The sequence below is a fragment of the Anopheles maculipalpis genome, chromosome X (genome assembly GCF_943734695.1).
Source record: "Anopheles maculipalpis chromosome X, idAnoMacuDA_375_x, whole genome shotgun sequence".
In the NCBI taxonomy this organism is placed as follows: Eukaryota; Metazoa; Arthropoda; class Insecta; order Diptera; family Culicidae; genus Anopheles; species Anopheles maculipalpis.
This window is the reverse complement of record NC_064870.1, coordinates 545,944-565,760: the sequence shown is the minus strand read 5'-3', so window position 1 is coordinate 565,760 and position 19,817 is coordinate 545,944. Positions and strand designations below refer to the sequence as shown.

Genomic DNA, 19,817 nt, shown 5'->3' with positions numbered 1-19,817 from the left:
AAAATCGACAAGTGGAAGGAATCGTGTGAAGGAAACGGGAATAGAGGATTGGGGACTGGGGGGATTTTAAAATTACTAGCTCTGATTATATTTGATTCCAGTCATCTTCGAGGCTGATGCTAATTAGCTCATCGTTCGTTTTACTATAAGTTGCTTTTAAATGGAACTATCGCTTTTCAATCCTTGGGGCGTGGGTCAATATTCTTTTTTGTTTGCCCCGAGGATTTCTTCAAATCATGCGATTTTGTTTGTATGTGTACTTCTCGTATTGTTTTGTGTTTCCTCGCACTGTGTGTTCTTTTCTATCTGCTATCCTCCTCTAGCCTCTTCTATCTCTCTATCTGGCATTTTATCTTTGGGAATGAAGCTTATGGCTTCCGGTACGGAATGAATAACCCTTACATACACCTACGTTCTCCTGTCTAGCTTTTATAAACTAGTTACTTACCTCTCACGTCACCTGTTATGCCTGTCTCTTTTGCCTATGACACTCTAAAATCACCTGTTACGCTGTTAACGTAAGAGTATAAATAGAAACCCCACTTCTGTGGCTTTTTATCGCTGCACCACCTCAAATTGCAACTGTTTTTGGTGAACGTATCAAAGAAACCATCACGCGGCACTTTGCACTTTCGCATCTACTGACGCTCTGCACTAGCTTCGGCAAAGTCACAAGCTTCACTGGTTGCTTTTTCTTGCTTTGCTACGGTTGTAGTGGAGGTGACACTCTCCTTACTATCAGCATCAGTACGTTCGTCCGAATGCACTGAAGTAATCGTGCCTGGGTTGGACGGCTCAACCGGTTCTTCTGGTGTCGGTTCCAGGGTACTTTCGGCACTACCAACACCACCGAACGGCCGCATGAGTGTGATGAAGATTGATCCACGCACGATTCGCATCAGCTCGATCACTTGGGCCGTCGGTACAGCTTCGACCGAGTCTTCGTTAACCTGTTGTATCGCCGTTCGGGTATATAAATGTGTGTTGGTGTGAAGATTTCGAACACGAGCTTGTAAAGTAAAACACTTACCATTATCAGTACGTCGCCCACTCGCAATCGACCATCTCGTGCTGCAACACTGTCCCGGTAGATGGCGCTGATGACTGTGCGGGTTGACCCATTGGGGCCATTGTCCTGCTTTAGGCTGAAGCCGAGCCGACTGTTCCATCCTTTGTTAAGCTCAACGGTGAAAATCTATTCCGGGATAAAAAGTGGACACACACAAGTGTGTAAAAGAAGGGAAAGATTCCTTACAACTTGCCGAAAAAAAAAACTACCTGATTCCCTTCACTGTCCGTTCCACAGCTCGCATTCAGATCAAACAATTCGCGTTCGGTCGTCGGTGTGGCGGTGCTGAGTGTTGTGCCAGCCGTTGCTGCCGCACTAGAATCTTCCGCTTCCGGCGTAATCAGCGAATCCTGCTGCTGCTGTTCCGTTGCCCCCTGCTCGGCCGCTTTCGTTGCTTCGCCCTGAACTTCCTCCTCATCTCCCAGCAGTGTAGCTCCCTTCCATTTCATTAGACTCTTCTTCCCTGTAAATTTTGTCGAGCAGCGTTATGTTTGTCGGAAATTGACACTCTGCCCACCTATACCTACCTCCTCGTTCAACTGCTTCCACCAGTTCGGCCGCACCAACCCGCGAAGGTATGTTGACCGACGAATAGAGCGGCGATTTGTGCGCAAAATGCTGCACATAGATTGCCTCCGTCTGGTCACCGGAAGTCTGCAGATCTTGTTCGGTTTTGCACGCCACCAGGAACGTTTCGCACGGCAAACTGACAAAGTTCGGCCCGTCCGGATCCGGACCGGTCATACCGGGCGTACCAGGTCCTTCCAAGCCGTACCGCAGTGGAGCGTTCAGTGTGTCGCGATCGAGATTGTTCAGCTGCTGTATTGTGGCGCCGGTGCCGGTCAGCTGAAACCGGGCGCCAGCGTCGAGATCTAGGAATGTGGGACGTGGCCTTGGTCCGTGTTCTTCCCCGTTGGACTGGTTGTCTTCGCTAGCGACGATGGCATCGATCTCCTCATCGCAGTAGTACGATTCCTCCAGATCATCCACGGCTGTCGCAAGCAAAGGGGATTGAGCGGGTGGGCGTGAGTGAGAGTGTTGGTTGTGTTAAAAGTGTGGTGCGAGTGCAAAATGTTAAAAGGCACTGTGTGCATTACCTTGGCTGACAATGGTGGATGCATTGGAACAGCTGTCGGAATAATTGAACGTGTCGTTGGAATGCTGTTGGTGGAAGCCATTATTGTCGAAGCCGGCCTGGTGTGCACCGGCACGACGCAAACGTCTCGGTGAATTCGTGTGGCTTGATGTTACTGACGACCCAGAACCAGCAGCGGCACGATGAAACCGACTGGCGGCGAGCTCGCTCAGCAGATTGATCGCTTCCGGGCGTAGAAACAATCTTGTCCGGTCCCTGATGCTTGGCTCGCTTGGCGAATGGGCCGAGAGCGGTGTCTGAGCCTGATCACGGTACAACCGAAGCCGCACTACGTCGGCTGCCTGGCGTAGAAATATCACAGCCTCTTCGTGGGTCATGGACGAAACCGGCACATCGTTGACGGCGACTATCTTGTCACCCGGTTGAATGCGCCCATCGCTCAGGGCCGGCTCGCGAACGAGTGCCCTCACGTAGTGACCCAGCACGGATTCGTCCTCCTTGCGCAATGTAAACCCAAGCGAACCTTGCTGTTTCGTCAGTACAATTTCGAATTCCTGCTCACATGAACGAAAAACACCGATTGTTCCTTTAACCCTTGTAATAAAGAAATTGAGGATACGGACAACTTACCCCATTGAAGTTAGTTTGTATGGGATCGAGTGATGGCAGAAAACCTGCCATCGATGGCAGCTGCGAATTCCTGCTATTTTGAGGAGGGAAGAAATGGTGGATTTGCTGTTGCTGCTGCTGTTGTTGTTTAAAAGGAATGGCGACCGGAAGCGGTGACTGTGGTACTGAATTCGATCCATGTCCTTGGTCGTACGAGAGGGCATTGCGTAGCGGTGGTCTGGGTGGTTCAGTCGGCGGCGATAATTTGCGATACTGTTCATCCTTTGGTCGGCAAACGGTGAGCGTTACGACGTTTGTCGCTTTGCGCAAAATTTCCAGTGCAAGCTTGATAGCAATGTGGGAATGCATGCGCTTTGAATCAGATAACACTGCACAAATGGACATTTAGTGGCTGGCCAGTACTTACATAGTTTGTGAGTCCTGTAAGCGGGACACCGTTTGCCTCGAGAAGAATGTCTCCTGGCTGGAGCATCCCCGTCGCCCATGCTGCCTGGTGTGGGAAGAGCCGCTTGATACGGATCAGTCCCGGATACGGTGCGGACGAATCGGACCCACCTGACACCGAAAAGCCAAGACCACGGGAGCCCTTGGACACCTGGACGAAGAATATGGAATCTGTCGATGGGAACATAATGGGGACACATTAACAGATTTAAGTCATTCCTAGCACAACAACTCTCTGTCTGCTCTGCTGTTGGCATCTTTAGCAGAAAGGAATTCTTTGAACTTTTTCTGGAGAGATGAACCTGCTTCTCAAAGCGGAAAATGACGTTACACCCTTCATGCAGACGCTCCGTTCGCCGCTTGATAACTTTGCTCCTACAGAATATTTAGACGTTTGGTCGGGAAAGGAATTACTTAACGTCACTTAGAATGGAACGGTTATTACCCAACTACACGCAAACGCTATAACGTACATAGGAAAAAGTGCCATGGGAGCGATTCACGGGTGGTGGACGATGTAGAAAACTACACATATGCTTATGATAAGCAGTTGGTTCCACAAGAGGCAACCCTATTATGCTGTCTGCAGTAGTTATTACTTCTGCTCCAGCTATAAAAGAGCAGTATTTGTTGATAGTAGGTGTTCCTGTGTGTTCCTTTCCCCACGCTGGCGGACATCCTTAAACGTCACCATTATCATCATAATACTCGCTTGAATCGTCTCTCATCGCTAGATTTCTGCTGGCCCTGCTCTGTCACTGCAAAGAGGAGAATAATAAAAACTCAACATGGCTTCCCGCCAGATTTCCTAGTTTGCTGGTTTGTTTAGTTTTAATTTACACTCGCGTTCGCTGACTACACGTCCATTTTAGTTGTATTTATACATCTCGTTTGTTGTTTTGTGTTGGCAATTAAGCATTAAGATGTGTGCCAGTTATCTACTCGCCATACCGAAGGAGGCATTAGCACTCGAGACTGCACGAAAATGACAGTAATTGTGTGTTAAAAAGCACAAGTCTTAGTCGATTTAGTTTCTGATGTTACAAACTTGATATCCATAATAACTTGAGATGGGTCTCCCGGACTGTTGGAAAGACTTTTCATCAATAAACAATGCAAGTCACAAAATCACTCCTAGTACCAAACCGGACGAAGAAGTTTCTTCTATAACCTACAATAAAAAATTGATATCACTACTCCAAATTGATAGCCACCCACCAAGGTGAATCTCTAACCCTAGAAAGAACCCAGGAAATGAAAAATGATTGGCAAAAACGACTCCAGAATAGCCAGGTGTGCCTTCAAGAACATTTTTGCATCCGGCAAACGTGCGGGTGTGCGAATTCTGTCGGTAGAATTTCTTGGTCATCCCAGGCCGTCACCTGGCGTGGTGCTTCCGGGAAGGAGGAGGGAGTTGGGATCTTTCTTTGTAGAATATTATAGGACTGTAAGAGTTTTCGAGACTGTCACGTGCCGGATCCATCTTCTGCACCGGAAGAGTGTGGAGGGGCGAAAGGTTAGCAGTCAGGTGGAATTCGATTTCCGGTGGTCAACTCTACTGCATTTCTGTGGACTTTCAATGCGTTAGATTCCGTACGTCATTGGTCGTCACGAAATAAGTCCTTGAGCCACACACATACATTCACAGATAAAAACGAGGTCGCACCTTGATAACATTAAGGAAGATTCGTACAATGTGTCATTCTCTAGCTCTAGCAATATCTTCAACCCACCCACATTATCCTAGACATAAAAAGAAAATGCCATCTGTGCCTCCAAAAGAAGAAGAGTCTCTCTCTCTCTCTCTTTCTCTCGTCTGGGAAATTTATGCTGTTGAACGTAAGAAGGAAAAGCTTTTTTACACACAACCAAGCATAAGTTAAAATCGGATACACAACACTGTCAGGCTAAATTACTGCACCTGTGGTAGCGCGTTTAGTATGGTGGACCATACCCGAAATAAAAGTGCTCATAAAACATGAGCACCTGAGTGCTGCTTCACTGCTTCACGCTCGGTGCATGCGAAAGCACTCTGCACAAAAACCCTATCCGGATGTGTTGTGGCAGTTAAAGCCGAGGCCGGAGCTGCCCCGGTTTAACGTTCCGGGCAAAGAAACCAAACAGCACTGGTTGCCAGCATACCCTTCCCACTCTCTTCCCGTTCCTGGCAGAATGTTGGGTGGTTTCGCTGAAATACAATAGCAGAAACTCGACGATGGCGAACGTTTATAACTTCCTAATGTGGTTGCGGGTGTAAATAACGCAGCCGTATGTTGGATCCGGCCGTTGTATGCGTGCTTTACATACTGCTAGGAGTTTTTGGCGATAAATTAAATACATACGCACGCACTCACATTCGCACTGCCGCTAGACAAACAGCAATTAAAGCTATTAAAAAATGAACCAAGCTCTTTACAGATCCAATTTTGCTAGCGACTCTTCTCACTCAAATGCTCACCCGACACTTCATCCTTCGAAGGATGTGAATTGTTCCTCCCAGCATCGATACAGCAGCTACAGGTCTCAACCGGGTTTTTACACACTCATTTGCTGCTCGTTAATGACGCTGTTTTGCCGCTGTCGCCGAAACACTTGTTGACGCCTAGACTCACCGCCCTTAATCCTGACACATTTCAGAAAAAAACCACCAAAAACTCTACTTTCGGGCAACACCGAGAGCAACTTCACGGGAAGATGGCGTGCGAAGGCAGAAAGTGCAGACATAAAACCAACAGTGCAATTCAACCACTTTTCCTCTCCCATTGTTCTTTTGGAGTGTGTGTGTGGCGAGATTCAGGTGGCAGGGAGGAGGGATGGAGCCAGGGCACGAACATAAATCACGGCTAACCAAAATCGCGAACAGGACCGGCTCACCACACCGATTTGCCATTCCTTTTCATTTCACTGTTTTTCCGCAGCTTTTCTTCACTCAGAAAAAGGAAAAAAAGCTGAAGAGCGCCCGTCCTATGAATGGCAAGCATGGGGAAAATTTTGCTTTATTTATCTGACTGAATGTGTAACTGTTTATAGGGAATAGGAATAAATTGGATTGGTTTGAATTACACAGGCACGGCAGCGAGAGGATCATTGCGTTGCGTACCGTACCCTGTACATCTTGTGATGGAGACATACACACATACACACACATAGCCACACACATATATATGTAAACATACAGATGCAAAATATGTGAAGACCATCACAATAAAAACAACAACAAAAAAACTCCACTGTTACAACGGCACAGAACGCGTGAGCGCGTCATGCCGTCATGCCACCGGCTGGTAGCTGGTGAATCTCATTTTCTTCCGTCTTTCATTGGGACGGACGAAATTGATGCTGGTTGGCCTTTCTTTTCCTTCTTCTGTGTGCTGCTGCTGCTGTTGATACAACAGAAGAACTTCTGCAGAGAGCAACGGAAAATCAAGGACAACAGCAACAAAAAAATGGCACCGACCAGCGGACGCAGATTGCTATCTGTTCTGCATGCGAAACCGTTTGGTTTGGCTGAATCTGGCAGATAGGATGGTTGATACGCGCTGTTCGTTCTGATTCCTGCTTACCATAAGCGAACTGGAGAAGGAAGGGGAAGAACCAACCCCTCTCTATCTCTCTCTCTCCCCCCCCCCCCCTCTCAGAGTCTCTCTCGGTGTTGACAAGGGCAAGGAAAATTCGGGACAGCCAAAAAAAAAAACGAACGAAAAACGGTTCAATTTCAATTCCAAATGTCTTCCTTTAGTATGCTTTTTACACACTATCCCTTAGGCTTTCTCGCAGAATCAATCCATTTTGTGGTGTTTTTTTTATGCGTTTGGTACTTTGCGAGAATACTTTGCTTGTTAGCCGTGCTAATCCAATCACGACAAAGACAGAAGAACAAGGCTCTGCCATTGACGAGGAGGCTACAGAGATTGGGCTTTAAAGGTGCAATAGTTTCCTTATCATCAGTGTTCGGTCCGGTGATTAAGACGCTAGTGACCGTGCATCAAATCGCACCGGACTGGACCTATCTAGGAACCCATCTACCACAAGGAAGCAAACAGAAACAGATCAAGCCACAAGAACGTCGAAGGCTTTTGCAGTACTTGAAGCGGTTTGGATGAGTTCTCAGACAGGGCCAAAGACCGCGAGGCGATAGTAACGCCAGTAAAAAGAAGGAGAAAAATTTCTCTCTTACCTTTGGTAATAAAACTGTACGGTCCGACGACCACCTGGTCGGTGCCATGCGTCCAGCAAGGTTGCTGCTGTTCCGCTTGCTGCTCCACCGGCGGCTGCTGGCATGGTGCGGCGGTGGCGCATATTGAGGAGGTGGAGGATGAGGCCAAAATCTCGATGTACTGTGTTTCGTGCATCAGCAGCAATGGCGGTGGCAGATCGTCTTCCGGTGATCGTTCGCTGCCGTAGCCCTGATCACACCCGGCATCGATCGCGGTCCGGTGCAGGGGCAACTTCAGCTGCAGATTTGGGATTGTTGCCGTGGCTTGGTGTTGCTGCTGACCGCTGACATTGGCGTCTACAATTAGGGACCACAAAGAACAAACTCGATATTTCTTAAATAATTCTTAGTGTGAGAATTTTAAACTTAAAAGTGTAGCTGAGTCCTTGGCTTTATTGAAGAGGCACTAGCATTAGACGCGCTCAGGACGTATGGCACACTTGAACTCGATGGCAACGGATTGCACTCACTCCAGCTTTTAAGCGGTCATGTGATGGTAATGATGCTTGATATGCACCACACACATCAGCCCGAGCATAATCCAGTCGAGTGTGGATAAACTTTGCCGTATCGGTGCCGCTAAACTGAAATAGCAGGCAACTTTAGCACGCAGTGCTCGAGGCAAACCCCGGATGGTTTCATGAGGAGGACTGACTGAGCCGAGTGGCAAATGCTAGGCAATCCCCCCAATCGGTTTCCATTTATCCTCCAAAAATGGTGGCAAAATTACCGCCACAACTTCGCACAACTGGTAAAGTTCGCTCCAGCCATGCTTCCTGGAAAGAAGTCCCCATCGCAGGGGTTGTCTTGGAGACGGTTTTCTCCAACAACCCGTTTCTGATGCACACCATATACATATGCTGAAGAATCTTGGACGGTTTTGGGGGGGGCGAAACATTCTCTCCTGCAGGAGAGAATCGTATTGGTTGGTGGGACTGGGATGTCGTGTTAGTGATACCCGCCCTGCCCCGTCGTTGGGAGCTACTGCACTCCAAAGTGGACACGGTGGCGTGGTATGTTCGAGAGGCTAGCACAAAAGTTCCGTCGGAATGTTCAGTGCGTTTCTATTGTGCCTGGAATGCTTTGCTCGAAAGTAGCCCTGCTAAGTGGAACAATCCGATCCTTGTACAGTTTCGGGCAGCTCAGAACTAGAAGACTACAGGGTAGCCCTGTGCCGAACTGTGGAAGTGAATTCGGGGTGGCGAAAGTTTTCGGCCAACCGTCCAATACACACATATCTTGCTCGCTGCTCGTTCTTACCGGTGTCCTACGTGCGGGGTTTAATGGGCACCGAGTCTGACGTTAAATTTATAGTGTCTTTCGATACTCCGCACACTAGCAATGGCGACTTGCGTTGGTTGTAACATATTTTTTGGTACTTGAACTTCGGACGGTACTTCATGCAAGGCGGTTCCCAGGGCATGTTAGAGCAGATAATGACATTCATTGGGCGGGGGAGAGTTTTGTAGCTTGAGCGCAGGGGTAGTTACACTAAAACCGCTGCACTACAAACGTAACGATTCTTTAAACCCAAAGTTGTCCGCTTTTTAAGTGTCTGCTCATGGTGAGCTTCACGTCAATAGCATCATTCACTTGAGCTGGCTGCTGGAGATGCCGTAATAGAACTACGAAATAAGAAAGTTGATCCAGATTCAGCCGGGCAGTCTGTCTACTTGCAGCACTATTTACTCTCCTGCGGTGTGTTGCAACCAAGTTGCTGGAGCAGAAATTCCCGCACGACGATTGTCAAGAAACCCAATGCGGAGCAGTACAAATAACTGGACTGGAAGCGCTAGTAGCATCCTTACCGCTTCGACCTAGATGGAACCCCTAAACTCTGTCGCTGACACAGTGGCACATTTTCGCGTAACTGCAAGCTTTACTGACGGCTGGCTGTCGATAGTAAATGTTCGCAGGCTTCCGTTTCCGTTCGTGGCGATTTATCCAACGCTGCGGGAGGCACGACGTGAGGACGAAAATCTATTTCCAATTTTTCTTTCGGTAGGGAAACAAACCTGCGTAGCTGGACGGGTTGAAAGCATTGGAGTACGGAGCAACGGAAAAAACCTTACCCTGTACACTGTTTCCGGTGAACGCACATCCTGTAGCTGTTGCTGCTAGCGTTAAGCAAAACGGAATAGTAAAAGGAGATTTACCGAGAAAATGTTCGCTCCGAATGTGAGTTTCCGTATGTTGAAGACGAATCAATGATGCATGCGGGCAGCTTATCAACCCATGCCGTAAGCTGCTAGTTATGTTGATTTCAATTTCCATCGATTTCTCTCGCAACCGTAAGGACACAGGATCGTTTCACTTTCGCCAAGGTTTTCCCTTTGAATGGCACTGAGTAGAATATTGCTTTTCGGGAATGTTTAAAGTTCTCCGCGTTGGTACGGTGTGTTTCGGGAAGTGACAAGTGACTATAAAAGAGGACATAGAGAAAACAAATCGTTCATTGCAATGGCGCCATTGCATTGCGCCATTGCCATTGAAATAAAAAAATCACCCCATCGTTGCTGCAATGTAGCACGACTTCACGAGAAAATGAAATCACAAAACAAAAGCTCCTAAGAGTTGAATGACGGACTATGGACAGAAGACAGAAGACACTTTGCGCGCAAAAAGACATCCGAAAAAGAAAATACTTCCACACACACACACACACTCACTCCGTTGCCGTTGTCAATTAGTAAAATCAGAATCAATTATCGCACAAGCTAGAATCGTCCAAAAGGGCCTAAAGGAGTCTTCCCGAGCTGAGCGGCTTTGGCCTAGTTGGAGCGAACAGCAAGACGACCGACGATGTTGCCCGTAGGGATCTCACACCGACGCGGAACACAAACTGAGGGACTGACTTAATTAGGAAGGAAATGGTACAGTGTTAATTAAGGACACACACTGCTGTTACTGGTAGATGCCTGTCCTTCAGGAAGGCGTGCAATTCAAGGTAAGAACTTTGTCGATCGCCTGTCAAGTTGGGTGCAAAGATTCTGGCCATATTTTCGGAGGACCAAATGTGCTCTCTGCGAAAGTAAAGGAGCTTCTTCCGAAAGTCAACGACGACCGCTCTGCTATTGGCATTATTCGTGCAAAAAGAGAGAAATGTTTCCCCGGCAAAAAGATCTTCCTCGAACATTCTTTTCCGTCTCTGTGTTTGACGCACGTACCTGACGATCGGAATGTGCTGTTTCCTACACCATCGCCCCCGACAGCTCCGGATCCAACAGTGCCAGGAACAGCGTTCGTAGTCCCTATCGTCGCAGGGTTGGAGCGCAGCAGCGGTGAACCGTGATGCTGTTGTTGCTGATATGTTGGTAACTGTGCATGCAAATGTTGCAACGAAGCTACCGATGGATGATCAGGAACCGGGACGCTTCCACCGAATGTTAGTTGTTGGTGTGGCGCGTGTGACCCGTTCGGAGGTGGTGGATTTTCTCCCCCCGGTTGACTGTAAAGGGTTCGTGATGCAGTTTGCTGCTGCTGTTGTTGCTGGTGCTGTTGTACATTTTTCAGATTCGCCTGCAGAAATTCTGGAAAGAGAGGAAGCAAAACAACACTTTATATATAAGATGAAGAATCTTACACATGTTTTTAAGGTAAGGACGACCTTTCTTTCGCGGTTTATAAGTTCAAAGAAACCCTGTTCATTACTGACCGTTAGGGTCAGTTTGTGTATTACTACGTGAAGATTGTCCATTCAATAGCACAGTGAAAAATCGAAGGCGAATATCTTGCACTGCTGTTCCAAGCAGAAGGATCGTATAAGTGGAATAAAATGTTCTAGCGATCACTTCTACCCCGGCAACAGTCACGGCATGCCGCGGAGATAATCGAAACAGACCACATACCACATTGCAGATCCTTTTTCATGAGTTTATATTGCTAAACGGTAGCGTTTTCACCTGTCTTATCGTTTTACCTTTACCCAGTCCCTTTTTTTACAACCAGAAAGAGATCGGCCAACCCGGTCCGTACACACACACACACACACACAAACAGTTTCTTTTCTAAACAAACTAAAACTGATCCTTCTAATAAGTTGTGCGGCGGTACGGAGAAGATTTCTCTGGGGAACTTGTGGGTGGACGGGGCAAAGATTTCAAAACCAAAAACACACAGACACAGCTGTCTCCAACCTGGCCTTTTGCGAACAACTTTGGGTTTGAGAAAACCCGTAAAACAGCACGTTTGATAACCGACGAAAGTCTGTTTTGCGCCGGGTATTTATTTCATTTCTTGGTTTGGGTTTGAGAACGGTCAGTCGTGCTTTTTGTTGGCTCGCAGTTTGAGTTGGGATGTTTATCTTTTTTGAACATATTTACTCGCCTTTACTCTCTATTTGCTCCTATCAAAATAAAAAAAAAAAATAAAAAAACGGGGGTCGACAATAAGAAACAATAACACACGAGCCTCTTGGTCTTGTTTTTTTTTTTCTGGTGATGAGACGGAAGAAACGTGGTCGCGTGGTTTCGTAAAAAGCAGTTGTTAACTGGTTAAATTGGCATCGAGAGTTCATATTTTAACCTTTGGATGTTTTACATCCTGACCCGGGTCAGTTCAGTTCCACACTGACAGACGTGTGGCGTAGCGAGGGATGGTTAGGGAAAAGGTTCTCGGTAAATGGGGTGATAACAAACAACAACAATAATTCGGAAAGATTAGTGGAAAGGAAGATGTCGAGAGAGAAGAGAGAGAGAAAAAACCCGGGACGAATAAACATAAACAGGAACCCTTATCCCAGACAACATTGGTCCCATGGTATTCGCAGGAAGTTCTATGGTAGCACTCAAAAGCTAAAGCGCACGCAAACGAGGCGTCGTCTCGGCAGGAAAATGGGAGCAGCTAGACTAAAGAAAATGGACGCAAAAAAAAACAGAGAACCCATCAAGCCCATCGATCGAAGTCAAAGGCGCAAAGGCTTCCTTTGCGAAACGGTTCTTCTTGTTGGACGGCTGTTTTCGATGGCGTGATAATGTCAATGGGGCATTATAATTAGACAACCCCTATAATTATAATTACCATTCCGGTCGTTTAACTAATACTTTCACCATCGCTTTGGTCCGGGTCTTATAAGGTAATGGGTTCCGCTGCTGCTTCGATTGTCGGGATCGATTCTTTTGTTTTGCTGTTACTTGTAGATGCTGAGGGAAAAATCGGCTGTCTTCCAACCGAACCGGGAGCTATCGATTTCGAATTCAATATGCATCAATTATCCCAACAACAAGAAGGGCTGGAAGCGGACCTCCGACCTGTCTCGGATGATGTAATCACCTTATCCGTCGAAAGGAGGAATCATCATCCAGCGTCTACCTTCCAATATGTCCAGACGCTTGTTTACTGGACTGTGAAACAACTTTGCCCTGCATTGTGGGAGTTTACCGGCCGAAGGTTGGCGTGCCGATCATCCGAGAGTCGGTCTTTAATGAAGCGTGTAATAAATTTGTCTTGGCAGTGGATGGCTTCTTCTGCTCGCGACAACCTGACCCAAACCGCTCAGGATCTTCTTTTCAAAGTGCTACGAGGTCACTGCCTATGGTAATGTTCGTTGTCCGGAAGTTCATTCGAGGCTACTTGCAGGAAGCGTAATTAGAATTCCGACACTGAGCACACACACACACACACACACACATACATACACAGTAGTAGCGTTCTTGATGTAACATTTTTTGTGTAGCATACATTCAAGACGCACAACACGCCAAGACCGATAGAAACCGCACGCAAACGCGGTCCACTCTCTGCTTAGGTCACAGCTTTCAAACAGAAATCCTTGAAGCGCCTTCAGAAATCCACCATCGTCATAGACACCATTGTTAAATATTTGCATTCGAGATGTACCCGTTGGCAGAGCGCAACGCTCGTGGCCCGTAATGCAAAGAGCACCCAGTCGGAAGGATAGATAGGGAGCACCGACCGACGGTTTTGGTCGTAATTGGAAGCGGAAAACTCCCGGAACGAAGCGTTCCCCTTGGCAAAAGGCAAAGACACGATTGTTTAACGAGACTTTGTTGTCTCAGTTGCCCAAGCGGGGGATTCATTAGGATCCGCGGCAGTCCACCGTCATCACCAGGACCACCAAGAGCTCCGTCCGTCTCCAGAGCACGTCCGCAAAGCGCTGAGGTTGCGGTTAGGTTAGGCTTTTCGGAGACGAGACGACTTTTGGAAACCAACCAGGCTAGAGATGGCTGACAGCTCAGTGTGCATGTGTGTGTCTGTGTGTGTGTGTGTATGTGGTGCCTCTGCAACATCTTCATTGTGCTAAAGCGAGTCACCGGTCTCTTCGTACTCCTACAACGCCTAGTAGGACCGCTGGCAATTGACAGAGCGAGAGGAACACAATAACTGCCTCGTCCAAAATTTACCCCGCCGCGCACCTAGCTCTCCAGAATACAAAAGAGACATTGAAAAGAACCTGCTTCAAACAGCATAACAGAGATGCGCATTAAAAAAAAGCAAAAGTTATTCTCAAACTCCTCCACCAAAACCGAAAACTCTCCGGGGACCCTGGGGGTGAGACATATAACCGAAAGCTTCTATCGCCACACTGCTGATCTGATATCCCTCCTCTTTGGCCTAGATTGCGTTTGACGTTATTATTGCAGTGATTATTTCTAGCAGTTTATTAAATTAAGAACACATGAAAAGCACAACACTGAAGCAGTGGGAGGCCACACGTTTCCTACGGGAGCGAGGTTTCGTGCTGTGTGCTTGTCTAGGGCGCTGGAAATGGGAGCAACGTATCCGCTGGCCTTTTTTTGCGTCATCGCTTTTTTGTTTGTTGTCTTTGGTTCGGAGGTTGTGGTACCCGGGTTGGGGCGTTGCGCATCATATTTTGTACATAAATTAAGAGCCACCAGATTGGACCGGATAGCACCAGGGGTGAGAGGGTGGTAGGGTGACACACAAATGAGTGAGAGAAAACAGGATGCAGTTGATAGGCGTTTTACTCCAAACGTCCAATCCCCTTTTGTAAGGGTTCGGGAATTCGTACCCAACTCAAGAGTATGGGGAAATTGTGAAGCCATTTTCATGCCATGTACATGACACTCCTTTCGGGATCGCTTGTTGGAGCAAATAAAAAAAAACCCCACGCACACACACACACATATACATACACACCAACACACTAACAAGGCGTGGGTGTGGTTGCCCTCCTACGGGAAACGATTTAGAGCCTTTGGCTGGCTCTAGACGATTGGTGTTAAGTTGCCGGTTGCTGTCAACTGGCAACCGGCTTCCATATATCAGTGCGTGTTCCCTACCATGCAGCCACACGAGGATCGGTGCTATAGGAAGCACTCAGGCACACTGACACACACTAGACGAAATTGTAGTCGTTGTTTAGGATGCTGTGTTGAGAACAGCAAACAAAATGAACAGCTTAACGAGTCGGTAAAAGTTTCTCCAAACAAACTACACATATCCAAACACACTGCGAAGCGTGGGCGAAACTTGACAACAACAACAACAAAAAAGTTAACACATCCATTCAAGTGATGCGAGTTCTATGTGAGCAATTACAGAGTGCTTGTATTTGGGGGGATTTTTTTTTATTTCAAACCACCATAGGCTTCAGAAAAGCAAAATAGAACTGGGACTCAAGCGGGCAAACGGGACAATAAACAAGCAACAACACCAACAACAAAAAAAAAAAAAATCTCGATAACTTCGGTGGACAACAACTAGTACAGCTGCTGATAAAGAGTGGTCCAGTCCAGTATCCGAAATGTACCCGCAAGATGGCGGTAGAAAAGGAGGATAAAATTTAATTATAATGTGAAAATGTTTGTCGACATGTTTCGCCGGTTTCGCTGGAGCGTGTATCTCCCACCGTAATGGCGCGAGTCCTGAGCCATCCATATATATATTTATATAGAGTTCCGGGTGCGGTTACCGGATGACCTGACCTGGCCTTTTGTGGAGAGTGGGAAAAATTAACATATACTCGCCCGTGCGTGTGTTTTTCCCTCAGTTGTTGTTGTTGCACACTGGTGGGACTCGTCGTCCTGTCGATGTAAGTTCCCATAGAGGATGGAACGATGGAAAACATGCAAACGGACATAAAAAAGGACACTGTTTTGCAGGTGCAGGTGTGCGAGGAAATGATTTTTGCGGCCACGGACACACACACACACACACACACACACACACACACACACACACACACACACACACACACACACACACACACACAACGTTCAAGCTGTCAGTCGAACATACACTAGGACGAAGCAATTCAATTACGGATAAATAATATGTTTTAAAGTGATCGATAGAGGGGAAAACACACACACACAAACAGCACCCTATTGGATTTGGGAAGCCTGACAGATAGAGTATGTCATGTTTATCAAGTGCTAGTAAAGTGGCTTTTTTGTAGGACGTGACCATGTGTAGCGTAATAGCTGTACACACGTACGCCGAGTCTCCGATCTCAAATATCTCGCGTCAATAGTTTTGTAGCAAACGGTCAGGAAGTGAAGAGAACTGAATATAGTAGCTTACCGTTCTGTTTGACGATGGCCTCGCAGTCCCGGTCGATTGTGGACGCATCAAGATCGAGATGGTTTGGCAAACTGCCGCAGAATTTGTTACGATCTTTGCGGCTGACGTAGATGACCTGATCCTGCAACTGCTGCAGATCTTGCTGGTCGGTGTGGAGTAGCTGACCGGTACCGGGGAGACAGGCCAAATCCGGTGGAGGTGGCTGCTTCTCGAGATCCTCGCCACCCCCATCAGCATTACTGCCAGCACTGTCCGCTAGAAAGGTTTGATGATGGAACGTATCGCCGTGGTTGTTGTTGTTGTACTGATGGAAATATTGTGTTGTGTCTGACTTAAGATTATCTGTAAATGAAACATAGAAATCGTTTGGCCAACATTAGATGAGTTAGCTTAAGGTTCGAAACAATCTATCGAAGGGACGTTACTGGGACGCGTGTGTTGCAGACCGAGTCTTGACGAGGGACGAGAAATGACTTCTCAAGTTTACAATAGGTTTGCGACAAGGAGGAGAATACTAAATGGAGCTTCATGGTTGGAGCCCCATCTTCTCTCGTTCTCTCGCTCCATCTCATTAACTGCATCAATCATCAACTTCAACTTCGACAAATATTTGCCATTTTGATAAAAATCTCAATCGTCTTCCATTCCAAGCTCTCCAACAATCGTTTGCAGCTTCGTAAGGATCGGACCATCGCTTAAAACTTCCGCTCAAAACGCAATATTGAACATTGGAAGCAGGAATTGTTTTCCCCGTTTTCGAACGGCAGTACGGCGGATGGGTCAGCCACGCCGAGAGCGATGGGACCGAGCGTGTGATGGTGTCTGCAAACGGCATGCCTGTAATTCCAGTTAATATTCATAGCAGTATCAGTAGCTAGCTTATTTCCCCTGTGCTGTGCATAAAATTTTATTAGCTTTCGAGAACGGAATCGGCTCGGACGAATTGTGACGAACCAGGGGAGGGGCCCTGAGTGTTGAGGAACCGGAAACGGGTGCACGCGCGGTGCGTGCCGAAGAAGACGAAGTCAGCGAGGAACAGATTTACCGACGAATCGGTTTGGCAAAGCTCCCGATGGCGTACGGGCATCATAGGATATGAATGCACAATCTCGATTGGAAGATTAATGCCACCGGTGGAGTGTGGCAAAATAAGGTGGAAGGTGGTACGGCAGTGGGAAGCACCATCAGTTAACCCTCATTTGGTACCGTGCGGGTACATTAGGGCGAACCCAATCCCCTCCGGTTTCGGAAATTCCGATGCTCCGGGAAATTTGCTCGCATGCAATCGCCGAACCGAAAACGAAACACCTGCCGCGGCTATGTGTAGACACCGGCTCCTGATCAGCAACGTCATGAGCCAGAGCATAAGGACGTGGGAACGTTGGAGGGAACAGTAATTGGGTAGGTGTGCTTTTAAATTATTCATTCGCCGAGGCATTCAGCCGCCAGCCGAGATGCCCCGGGATTTTCCGGCATTAAGGGCGTCTTGCCGGCAGGCCTATCAGACGAGCGGTGTGTGAAGGCGTTGTCCGACCGGGTATTGCGTGTCGGAGGTCTGGCTGTACGCTTCCGGCTTTATCGGAATGTATCACCCGTACCGATGAGCACGCAGGTGCGTTACGTGGATCGGTTTTCGTGCAGATTAAGCAGGTGAACCGTTAACGCGAACTACTCTGCAGAGCGTACGCCGGAAGCCTTGAATGTAAGCCCCTGGACTTGCCCCTGTATGTGATCACGTGAACATTGTGACGGAACTCCAAACGTCTAACGATGCTTCTTTCACGAGTGGCATTAATAAACTTCGTTCCATGGTTCCATCCAATCCAAATAAAAAAGTCTAACCCTCTCTGAAGGTACGGGTCCAAAATTTCTAAGACCTTTGCCTATCTTTCTCTCCCCCATCAGTCAACGGATGCTACTCAAGTCTGGAATGTTCGAACCCACGCATCTCGGGATTGTAGAAGCATTCGTTTAGGATACTCTTTTTGCCCCCCTGTGTCACTCCCCAAACGGTCCCTGAAACCCCTATGCCATAACGTTGATTGGACAGCAGCAGCATCAAGGACGACAGCAAAAATAACAACCGAAAACCCCGAATTAAAATATTCAAGACACCTCCACCTCCGACGACGGCGCCCTCGTCGGTCGAGCGGCATTTACATGGATGATTTGCTATTGAAATTTACCTTCCGGCTTGGCGAATTTCCTAGCCCCTTCTTCCGTCGGTGCGTCTTCCGGGCGCAAACAAAAAACGGCACCGGACTGCTCGGGTGGACGCTGGTCAGGGATATTTTATTTATGAGCGGCAAAACTTTTCCAACACAGTTTACATAATCGATCTCATGAAACCGGACCCAAAAGATTGTGTGTGTATGTATGCGTGGGTTGGATATTCCACCCCAGCAGGGTGCGACTATCTCAACGTTTGGGCAGGCTTTTTTTTGTTGGCATTATGATACCGCTCCACGGGGGTGTGCGGTCCCAAAACGGTGCGGAGATGGCGATGGAATAGTTTTGGATGAAATATATTGGAAATTGTTCTTTCCTGGGAAACTTTTACCATCCAAAAACTCACCTCACACTCGCACAGACAGACATAACCATGCGGAAGGTTCAATAGAAGTTATCAATTCGGTAACAGAGATGAAGTGTTGGCCGTTGGGCAGAAAAGGTTATTTGGTTAGAAATTGACTCTAACATTCCTACGAGAAGGATGCCGCCTGTTTCAGTTCTCGCCCAAGCTTTAGGACACCAGAAAGTCACATAGCTTGTTCTAGATTTTCAACGTTTGTTTCCTTGAGCCCTGGAAGAGTGTGCTGAGAAATACACACTAACCAAATTTGCCAGAAAAAAATACCTCAGAGACCATTCTACAAAGTCTGCTACATCTATCGTACTTGTCAGGATCTAATCTCTAGCTCTAGTCATCTAGCTGTTGTTATTCTTGATGACATCAGACACAGGAGCAGCTTGTTTAATATAGCGAGACTTTCACCATTGCAATACCAGCTTCCTTTGTATTATAATTTGTCGCTTCCTGTTTCACAATCAAAGATGGCACCTGCTCTGGCTGTGGGAAGTGGCGAATTGGCTGCACCGCCGGATGTGGCACCCCGGCCACCAATTAACGAAATCCTTCAAAAGTTCAAATTCCCCGAACGGTGGGGTTTCTGATTTGTACAACAGCCTGGCAACCGTGGAAAAGGATGCTCAAGCAGGAAACTAGCACAAGTCCAGCGATCAGGGTTGCGTCCGGTGTTTGGTTGCCACGCGGCACACCAGAGTTAATCCGGAAATTGAACAACCCTGTTTCGTACTTCCGATCGCATTTCAGCTCGCCTCCACATATTCGAGTTCTTTAATCGGTTGTTGTGAAATAAATTCCATTCCCCTTTTTTTCTGTTTGTTGTTATTGTGTTGTGCTTTGTGCGTTAGTTTCCATTTCAACCCGCTGACATTTTCCGCCTTTTTCACCTGGGTGGGTGCAAAAAAAATGGTTGGGATCAGCATGTACTTTGCTGGTCGTGGGAGGTTTTTTTGCTTCCATTTTCTCCAAGCACACACAAACACAGCTGGCACAGGGGAGGGATTGGACACCCTTTTACTGCGTCTCTTTTCTGCAACTTTTCTCGCTTTTGTTAGCTGCGATGCTTTGCTGTCACAAACAGGCTGGGCGGCTGCAGTAAATATGGCAACATGGCGGATTTAAAAGGCAGGTTACTTAACAGGACGGAAAAGGGGAAAAGGGATCACGGTCAGAAGCAGAAAACATTGGCAAAAGGAAAGCACAACCAAAATGTGTAATCCTCTTTTTTTCCGGTTGTTACAACATTTTCGCCAAGGATGCGTTGCCGGGT

General features: G+C 47.4%; 3 protein-coding genes across 4 annotated transcripts in view; 1 reads left to right on the top strand and 2 right to left on the bottom strand.

The window, feature by feature from the left end:
* LOC126557930 (UNC93-like protein MFSD11) overlaps positions 1-19,817 on the top strand; it is a 240,393-nt gene that overhangs the window by 8,883 nt on the left and 211,693 nt on the right. The window lies entirely within an intron of this gene.
* LOC126556714 (protein GPR107) overlaps positions 1-19,817 on the bottom strand; it is a 381,205-nt gene that overhangs the window by 176,167 nt on the left and 185,221 nt on the right. The window lies entirely within an intron of this gene.
* Positions 639-19,817, bottom strand: part of LOC126567280 (uncharacterized) — a 92,915-nt gene continuing 73,736 nt past the window's right edge. The window contains exons 4-13 of the mRNA XM_050223540.1: positions 15,961-16,302; positions 10,623-10,985; positions 7,417-7,752; positions 3,202-3,410; positions 2,796-3,119; positions 2,167-2,719; positions 1,597-2,061; positions 1,279-1,532; positions 1,031-1,195; positions 639-950 (exon numbers count right to left, since the gene is read on the bottom strand). Of these exons, the coding sequence (XP_050079497.1) occupies positions 639-950; positions 1,031-1,195; positions 1,279-1,532; positions 1,597-2,061; positions 2,167-2,719; positions 2,796-3,119; positions 3,202-3,410; positions 7,417-7,752; positions 10,623-10,985; positions 15,961-16,302 (3,323 nt within the window). The remainder of the gene's footprint in view (positions 951-1,030; positions 1,196-1,278; positions 1,533-1,596; positions 2,062-2,166; positions 2,720-2,795; positions 3,120-3,201; positions 3,411-7,416; positions 7,753-10,622; positions 10,986-15,960; positions 16,303-19,817) is intronic.